Source organism: Capsicum annuum, chromosome 8 (genome assembly GCF_002878395.1).
Source record: "Capsicum annuum cultivar UCD-10X-F1 chromosome 8, UCD10Xv1.1, whole genome shotgun sequence".
NCBI classification, from domain to species: domain Eukaryota; kingdom Viridiplantae; phylum Streptophyta; class Magnoliopsida; order Solanales; family Solanaceae; genus Capsicum; species Capsicum annuum.
The window spans coordinates 86,296,344-86,306,658 of record NC_061118.1 but is presented as its reverse complement, the minus strand read 5'-3'; the positions used below and the strand labels follow the sequence as shown (position 1 = coordinate 86,306,658).

At 39.0% G+C, this 10,315-nt stretch overlaps 1 protein-coding gene across 4 annotated transcripts in view; it reads right to left on the bottom strand.

Annotated features, from left to right (window-relative positions):
• Positions 1 to 4,716: 4,716 nt before the first annotated feature.
• LOC107838930 (peroxisome biogenesis factor 10) overlaps positions 4,717 to 10,315 on the bottom strand; it is a 37,261-nt gene continuing 31,662 nt past the window's right edge. For all 4 annotated transcript variants that reach the window (XM_016682218.2, XM_047395733.1, XM_047395732.1 and 1 more), the window contains 2 exons: positions 5,325 to 5,413; positions 4,717 to 5,136 (listed from right to left, as the gene is read on the bottom strand). In XM_016682218.2, the coding sequence (XP_016537704.1) occupies positions 5,034 to 5,136; positions 5,325 to 5,413 (192 nt within the window). In that variant the 3' untranslated portion in view covers positions 4,717 to 5,033. The remainder of the gene's footprint in view (positions 5,137 to 5,324; positions 5,414 to 10,315) is intronic.

Here is a 10,315-nt window from a genome sequence, read left to right as displayed (position 1 = left end):
GTGTGGTGTGCTATACACCCATAAAAAGGACTTTACTCGACATAGATTTATGGACACCCAATGAACCTAAATCGTACTCAGATACCATACTTGTCACAATTAAAATCAGGGTCTAATCGTGACGGGAATCTCAAGCGCACCATGGATCAAAGACCACCCCTTAACCTAACCTCAAGAGCACAATAATCATAAAGATAAAATAGAAGCCAATCAAATAGTAATAAGAAGATGAATAGATAACTCAAAAGAAAACTAAGAGTCAAAAAAACAACCAACCCATATTTATCCATAATAGCCTTTAACACTGTAATAGCAACTAAGTTGAGACATGACCCACACTATGACCAAAGAAAAGAATCCAACAGTACTAAGTCACTAAAGATAGAATAATGAAATGATAAGGGCTTCTGAAAGATGGAGGCTCACCACTTCACAGCAACTCAGCAGACATGCTCAACCACCTAATGTTGCACAGGAGCAACCGAAAAGTCTTTGGATCCTACACCATGAAATGATGTAGCGTCCTAGGACGGTCAATAGGATAAGCACTTGCATGTAACTCAGGGAAAGAGATAAAATAATGACATGTCCAAAATCAGTCAAAAACCAAATACACACATTCATATATACATATATAGGATGTCGGGATAGGGTAATGGATCATGAACATGAGACTTTAAGGATTTAACTTGAACTGTGTAGCCTGATCCATCCTAAAGGCACACATGGGCTATGTGGGTTCAACTCCCCCTGCTGAAAGGGCCCTAGTGCGTGTTAGCCGCACAAACTGAGGAAAAATCAAGGGAAAACTAAAGCCACCAAGGATGTAGCCATCCCAATATATACATATATATATATATATATATATATATATGTATGAATGTATGTATCAAGTGTGCATCAAGTACATGGTCATATAGACCCCCAGCGCTAGCAAACATGATTTCTAGTGTTCTTTCCCCGGGGACTTACACCTTCACAGTGAGCTACACAATCCCCTTTAAGCTCTAATTAAAACAATTTACACATAAATCAGTCCATTAACCCAGGAGTCATTCATTAAGGCATTTACCACTTAGTATTTTCATACCAATACACTTGCAAGTTAAATTAAACAAGTCAAATCAATCCACATAACCACGTTAACTCTCAAGTTCCATTTAAAATCCAAACCATGGACACTAAGGCTATCCAAATCCATTTTTATATTCATTTATCCATTAATGCAATGCAATAGGTTCAAAAAATAAGTTAAACCATGCAATTATTCATAATAAAAATTAAATTTACAAAGTGGGTTAGGTTAATGCTATTTCCAAGCCAAAATTTACCCAAATTGGGGAAACCCATGTCCCCTATTTCAATCATTTCAACAATGCACCAATTCAGCCCCAAGAACATCAATTTAAAGCATGAATAATCAATTTAAAACATGCGTCAAATAATTTAATCAGTAGCAACTAAAACACCTCAACCCGATTTTAAAACCCCACAATTTAAATCACATGAAAATCCATTGAATTCATGCCACAATGTAAAATTAAAATTTAGGAATGTTCTTGGGTTTTGAGTTTGAGAGAGGAAGAGGATGATTTGATCTTTGAAAACTGAAGAAAATGAGATTATTTTATGTTGAAAGGTCATACAAGAGGTAAACAGAACAAAAGCCTCCCTCTCCAAGTGAAAAAAAAACTGAACGAAATTAAAATACTGGTATGGCAAGCCAATATCATGGAGGTTAGCCTCTATGCCACACCGATATCGCAGAGGTTAACCTTCATGACACGGCCTTATCGCGGATCCTCACTGCCTTGGGTACCAAAATGGCCCTGAACCCTTTTTGAAAAATTCCTAAACATAACTTAGGTCAAAAATTGACATTACAAATGCGGGAGGGCAAAGAAAAAAATGATCAAAATTTTAAGGGGTCTTACACTTCACCTCAACACAAGCCAGTATGCTTACCCTATTTAAATCCCAAATTGCATACTTGCATACTCTGAGATGCTAGAGTTTGAAATTCTTTAGCTAAAGCTTGCTTGATCACCCTGAAGAACGACAAACTATCCAAAATTACAGCTTTTTGGATCAATGCATTTTCCATCAATTGCCCTTATGATATAGCCCAAATTAGACCTCCTAAAAAGTCTAACCTGGTCGTTTGTCAAATATATAATCCAACAAGGTTGGGGTCGATCCCAACGGAAATAGGGCGTAAATCTGTCACGAACTTGCTGATGTAGTTGTCAAGTGCCTAAAGTAAATGGGGTTTTTTTGTAAGATCAGTAGTAATAGTAACAATGCCGGAAAATGAGGTTGTTATCAGTATGATACGATCATTAGGATTGTGTTCGCCCTGACTTCTTAAATCTACATACTTATCGTTCTCGTCAAACTCTCTAAGTGTCTTGCATGCAGAATCTAACAATTTATGTATCACCTAACCGTCTCTCGACTTTGGTTTGGGTGAATTTCAGTCATATCCTCTCGGTCTCAGAGTGCCGCATTACTAACCCTTGTTTGGATTCCAAATTAACTATCTTCTCTCGATCTCAAGTTAATTAGATAAAGGTTGGTAGCTTCAAATTACTCTTGTGATCTCATTTTCCTAATCTCAACCTCTACCTCAAGTTAGTATCAAATACAAGTAGGTTCCTCACATATGCAATCGTTAAGAAAGCAATCAAAGAAAAGAAAATCGCAATACATACAAAAACACCAATCAAGAATAACTTTGCACTTCCTCTACTTTGTTTATCCATCAGGGTTCCCACAACCCTGACTATGTGGTTTAGCTACTCATGATCGTAAGAACACACATATAATTCATAATTGAAAGCATATGAATGATCTCACAAATAATTAAGAATGAAAACCAAAATCTCAAATTAATATCAAACCCTAAAAACCAAGAACAAGAATTCCAAGATCAAAAGTGTATCTCAAAACTCAAAACAATGTAGTAAGTGTATAAAATGCATAAACTAATAATGAAACATCCAATGGGTATTTATAGATACATCAAAAAACCTAGAAAATCTATCATGAACAAAGTAGGAAAATAGAGCCGGCGCCAACATAAGTAGTACCTATGGGGGCGTAAGTAGGTTCGTAGGAATCACAGGAGTTTTTGAATTTTTAGAACCCTACCTACGAGGGGTACTATGACACCCTGGATTCTTGAGCTTTAGACCCTTAAAGAGTAAAGTAATTAAATTAGCCAAGATTCTGAAGGGATGTTGAAGTTTCTAGTGATCACGACATTAATCACTACTCATTTCCAGCCGTAACGAGTCGTGATGGGCACTTGTGACCATAATAGTGAGTTGCCAGGTTCTGGTCTTGTAACAACAAGTCCAAGCTACGACCCATTGACGTAACGAGTCGTAATTAGGTAAGACTCATTGTCCGAATAGTGAGGTCGCCTATATATTCTATTTTAATCACGAGTCTTCATCATGACTCATGATGGGGATAACAAGTTGTGAAGAGTGAATTGTGGTCATAACAGTGAAGGACAAGATTTTTTATGCTCAAGTCATGAGTCCAGGCAATGACTCATGGTCAGTCGTCATGAGTCGTTACCTAGACCGTGACAGCTGAACTAAATTTTTGCTACATGTTTTAATTAGGGGCTTTTGGGTCTTTTCCTACCTTTACACTATTCCTATGACTTAAAAACACTCCAAGAGTACCTTTAACATCACTTATCAAATCAAAACACTATTTCCTCGACTTTAACTTCCAAAGCAAGAACATTAAGGTTTTACAAGGGATTCAACACCTACCTTGGCTCCAGCCCTTGATTTCTCTCAAAATTCTTTGATTTTTCAAGTATCTCTCTCATCCCTAACACGAATTTTATATTACGGCATATATTTAATTATTTTACATGTGATTTTAATTGTTGGGCTTGAAATTGGGTTGAGGACTTTTAATGGTTATTATTTAAATTATATTTCCTATGATTTAAATGTATTGTTTACAACATTAATTGATGATTTTGGGATTGAATGGGTGCATGATTAAAATGATTAGATTGGGGGATATGGGTTTCCCAAAGTTTATGGATTTTGACTTGATAATGGTAATAACCTCAATCAACCTTTATAACATCAGTTTTGAATATGGAAATTGCATAGTTGAACTTGCTTTTGAAACATTGCATTACATTATAGGATAATGGATAATCAAAATGATTTTGGAACTTAAATTGAACTTGAAAGTCTAATGGCTAATTTGATTGGTTGGCATAATTATATAAAAGCTTACAAGCATTCTAAAATGTCAAATAATTAGTTTATGAATCACTTTGGGTTCTTTCATCTTTATATTTTGAACTACACAACAATGATCTACTGAATTTGAAGAATTTGGTTTGTGTTGAAATTCCGAGTAAGAATACTTTGCAAATGTTTTGATATATTTTTTAAAAAATGTGGAAGTTGAAATACACTCATATTACATTTCGATTCAACTCCTTATTTCTCATTCCCGTCAGCTAATTCTGGAAAAACATGCCAATTAAAATCTTAAAAGGCTCAAATGTAGTCGGGTTATATCAGAAAACCAGTCACGCCTCAACAATGACTGATCGGTTCCGAACTTTATCCAGTAAATCCGACCCCAAAGCATAAAATGGATAAAATCCGAAACAGCAGTGACATGACACCTTATGAGGGAAAAACTTCAGTGCAAGACAAGTAGGCTGTCGTGTAAAGCAAGTAAAACTGTTATGTGCTTACTTTAGATAAGATGATCTGCTACACCACTATGCATGGCACCGGCACCAAAGTTAACCTGATTAACTTTGGCAAATTAGCTGCCAAAGTCTCCTTCCTTCCACAGCTCACAACCACCCTTTTACCCCCAACAGCACTTCCAGAGCCGTGTGTGAGCAAAAGAAAAGAAAACAGGATTTCACATTCCAGGTAGTGAGTACATACTGAATCTTTCCGACACATTTAGAACAGACCTGCCCTTCATGATTTATTATGCAGTCATCTTTTTTGCAATATCGAACCTATCCATGACTAAAAATCTGAATGATACAGACAAACTAAGCTTGAGTGTGTTACAGGAGAACGGCAAAGAGGACATTCAGGCTTCTCATTGCACCATTCCATTATGCAGTTCCTACAAAATTGTGCAAATCAAAACAAACGGTAAGAGAATTATGCCTTTTCCTCTTCTTACACATTTACCTCTTTTAGTTTTTCTACTGTCTTCACATCTTTGATCCTTTTCTTTCTCTCTGGTTTTGCAGGGAATGAATTGCTAACCAAAATAATTGGGCTAAAAGAGAAACGGTCAGGAGTCAATACCAGCAAAAGACGTGACCACAAGGCGTGGCTGTTGGATGTTGGCGGCTGCTTAGGCAAAGCGTGCATTTGCTTGGACTGCTTCCCTGAGACTGAACGACATAGGAATTATTTGTTACTAATTAAATTGAAGCCTAGGAAAACATAAGCAACGTTGTCAAATATTTGTTAATTGTTCTAATGCACCAAGTAAGAATTGTAAGAACACAGATACATATAAAGATTAAGCTAGCAACAATAACGAAAAGTGGACCTAGGTAAGGGTCGTGATTTATCATTTGCAATTCCATGAACTTGAGGCCTTGAAATGGAGAACAAGGGTATAATAAATAGGAGAAACAAAAATATGATAAAGTCTAAGCAGGAGATGCTCAATGCATTTCCTTAACTGCATATATATGTTTTGTGTGTGTAATACATTTTTCTCCCCTAAAACTTCAACCCTAAAATCTGTCAAGAAACCTTGGTAACTGGCGGTCAAGTTAAAATTAATAATCAACATATACACTATTATCTGTATGGGGTGAAACCGGTCCTGTTCAGGTGGACAAAGGATATGGTGGCACCTGACACATGCATCCACTCAGAAGAGACTGATTAGGAAGTGTTGAGCAAACATCCCCGAGGACCGAACCAAGGAACATAAATCAGTCCAGTAGAACTCCAGAATCAACGCCACCCGAGATCAACCCTTCACCATCACATCCCATCTAGCTCCGAACGTATAGTTCCAGACACGGAGATAGTAACCGAAGAAGATAAAGATAAGATATGTTTGCCAGCCTGCAAATCATGGAGGAGACTGAGCTTCTCGCCATGATGTACACAACCACACAATTAATGACCTAGTGGAAAACTATGAGGGGTGAGGCTTACGGAAGTTGTTCCTAGATTTTTCTCTAAAAATAGCCCATTGGTCATCCACGTTAGGAGCCCCAAACCTGGATTCACACTTTGTATACGCATATTTTCTATAAGCTTAAAGGCTATTTGTTCCTCATTTCTTAGGCCATTCCGGACACACTGTACTTAGGCCAACAAGGCCCGATTCTCAGGAGCTAACACACGGCTCAATTACTTTTCTGATCTTATATTCATTTGTCTTCCATTTGATGTGGTTTATTTCATTATTATTTCATTTGCAAGATTAATCTAACTCACGTACCCTAAAACCACTTCAATAAATTCAACTGTACTATTTTACGGGTAAATAATTTGCCGCCCACCGTAGGTCTAGGGAAATTATGGTGTTCTATTGATCCTTTGATCCTCTATTTGCTAAATTGTTAGAATTTGTGTTGCAAGAAAATGCCACCAACATCTCAACAAACACCATGGCCAACACTGACCACAAATTGGTTACCAGGGACGGTTTCATTCAGAACAATGAGCAAGCACCCCTTCAGCCACGAGGACAATTGCCAATTGAGGAACAAACACCAACTGGTAGCGGTCGCGACAGTGTGCCTCGTGAAGAGTTTGATTTGCATGACAACAGGGAACGGATTCCCAATGATGCAGATGAGTCCCAATGATGAAGGCCAAAGGAACAACACGGATAGTGGGGAGTTGAACCTAGATGATACGGTAAGGGTGGTGGCTGCCTAGCAGCGTGAAATGATGAAGATCCTCGAGCATCAAGGTCAAAGCATAACCCTGCTCCAGCAGATCAGGGGATCCCATAATCCGACTCCAGAAGTCCCAATTCCTCCATCAAAGAAGACTCTGACTAAGCGATTGGAGGACGAAAGGATCGAAGCTTCTGACATGAGTTCAGGGGCTCAGGTGGTCGGAGGACCACTTTAAGATCGAGTTCTTGAAATGCGTAAAGGAAATTCAAACCAGGGTGGACATAATTCCCAAAGCTCCTCCAGTCTTGAAAAGACCCAACTTTAAGGAAGTATACTTAGGTACCATATAGGTCAAGCGCTACACCGCCCTTATTCCAAACAGGTTCAAGATGTCGTATGTAGCCAAATATGAAGGGACAACTGACCCGCATGAGTGCATATTAGCACACACCACGAACATCAAGGGGAATGATCCGACTTCGAATGAAACCAAGAAAATTTGGATCAAGAAATTTGGCGAAATGTCGATTGTCGAAGCCTTAACCTGGTATTCTCATTTAGTTGAACATTCAATCAACTCAGTTGATGCTTGCCGATCAGTTTATAAAGGCACACGCAAGGACTCGAAAAGTACAGATCCGAATGGAGAATATCTTCAGAACCGCGCAAGGTGACACCGAACTTCTTCGAGGATTCATGATAAGGTTCCAAAGGGAAAGGATGTTGTTACCGTCCGTGCTCAATTACTGGGCAGCAGAAGCCTTCACCAAGAGACTAAATCCTCTTAGTTCAGACGCTTCCCATAAACTACAAGAAAACTTGACCGAGTTTTGAGGCAGCCACCTGGGCTAATGTGAACAGCAGGTGCTAGTCCAAATTCGAGTAAAAGATCTAGAAAATCGGATGATGGTTTCCATGTCAAGTCAGGGTCGGCCCCAAGAGTCATCTCAGAGAAATTCCGAGCCAAAACCTATGCGACAACATTTCCAACCGTATGCTCCAGCAAAAACCTCGGCTATTTGGAGCAAGGAAGAAACAACCGAGAATAACAATCACTGAAGAGGGCATATCTGAATAGGCAATCAAGTCAAGACCAGAATAATAGGGGTCTACAAAACAAGTAACCGATAAGACCTTCCCAACCACCGATCAGAAGCCCAAAGGTTCACCACTTTCAGAATATAGTTTCAACATAAGTATCGTGGATCTGGTCTCGGCTATGACAGAAATCAACGAGGTTAAATGGCCAAAAAATATTTGAACAGATCCCAAGAGAAGAGATCAAAGTCTATGGTGCAACTTTCAGTCTTTCACTATACTTACAATCACAAGACCAGGGACTGCAAGCATCTGCATTATGAGGTAGCTCGACTGCTCAAAATGAACACCAAAGGGAGTTTATGAGTGATAGAGCCAAAAACAACTCGGGAAAGGTGTAAAGCGGAAAAGTGCGCAACAAGCCCGTTTCCCGCATGATATTATCAACATGATATTCGAAGGTGTCAAGGTCAATTGTAATGACCCTCCAGGTTGTTTTCTGTATTTCCGCTCATTTTTGTCGTTTAAAGCATTCCTATAGCTGCCCCAAGACATTTATGACTTGCTGGAGTTGAAGTCAGCTCAGTTACCGGGCAGTTCGTTTGGTTTTAGAGTCAATTCCCTATTTTGAAGTCCTCGCTGGTTAAAATTGGCTACCGAGTGGAAACTTCAGTCAAAATACCTCGTATGCCAGTTGTAATAGTTCCAACAGCACCGGAACGTCGATTTTAGGCTAGGTAGACCCTTGGTTCGGGTCCCGAGGCTTCTGGACTCATTTCGGGCTATTGGCCTGAAGTTAAGAAAAATGGCACTTGGTGTGGGATCCCTTTTCATCGAAACGACTTCGGATGCAAATTTCAACTGCGCCATTGAATCCGGAACGTCAAATTTGGTAGCATAGTTCATTTGCGTATACGGAATTTCGAATGAATCCCGAGGGGTCAGTGGAGACTGGAAATTTCCAAGTGTTCAGCCGGTGCTGGTGCATTTGCTTAAGCGGCCATTGGGTCGCTTAAGAGGCCAGCCAGGTCGCTCAGCAAGTATTGCTTAAGCAATGTCTTTGGTGCTTTAAGCGGCCAAAGGTCGCTTAAGCGACATGCGTAGATTTGGCCAACGTCGCTAAAGCGGCACTTGACCGCTTAAGCGATGATGTTGTGCGGCGTTCAGAACTAGTCTTGAAGTGAATGACTAATAAAGAAGTAAGCAAATGAGACTATTCTTTCTTGAACTATATATATTGAAAATAGATCTTTCCCTCCACATCAATCACGAGTTTTTTCTATTCCTCTTATATCGTAAAACGCCCTTATTACTAGGTTTTGAAAAGACTTCGAGCATAATTATTGTTGAATCAAAGATCAACAATAAAATCCCCACTTAGCCCGTTTTCTCTCATTTTTCACTCATCTCAAGGAGAGCAGAACCCAGGAAGTTGAGAAAACTTGGGAGAAACACTGGTGGGTGATTTTGGGGCATCTATAAGCTTGAATAATGCAATTCTTCTCCGAATTCTTAGTAAGTTTTCATCAATTCCATGGATTAATTTCTCATTATTTTCCCAAAATCTCTAGAATATTGGTGGGTTGATCGTAGCACCATTTGAGTTCGGAATTCACCCATTTTCGAGTGAAAATGTTCCTTGAGCATAGAGGGACGTGTTGTCGATTTCGAAAGTGCAATTCCGTAAGCGGACCCCATATGAAATATTTATGTGATTTTGGGCCCGAAGCACAAAAGTGCAATATAGGTATCATTGTTCTCGATTTGATGAGTAGATTATGATTTTGATAGAGTGGAATCTTATGAAAGCTTCTCGAAAGGGAAAATCATCGGTTTAATGGATTCTTCGGGCTTTTCTTCGGTATCTAAGTAGGCTAGGTTTACCTTCCTTATGGATTGAGCTAATTCGTAGTATATTTATGATATTATGCTAGATATTGGATGGGAATTAGATCTTGAGGGTGTAATTGGTATAATTAGCATTATTTGGACTGTTTAGCCTATTAAGGAATCGTAATTTAGGCGGAAATGAATTAGTTGCTCATGAAATAGGTAGAATTGCTATCTTAGGGCTAATTGTGGCCTATTTAACATCTAGAAGTGGATTTAGATACCTTAGCCTAGTCTAGCATATAATTTCCTTGGAATGAATTTAGGAGATTAGAATTGGGCCCCGCCGGCCCACCTTAGGCCAAGATTCGTGTTAGCTCTTGCAAACTTCTATATGCAAGTTATATCCTTTAAAATGCCTATGTTGGACTTCGAGGATATTAGATGCATGATATTTATGCTAGTTTGGTACTTGGGAGTTGGTGCATCCTGAGCCAAGTCCGGTGGTTATTTGATATTGAGTTCCGATTCAAGTCCGACAATTGATGATGATAT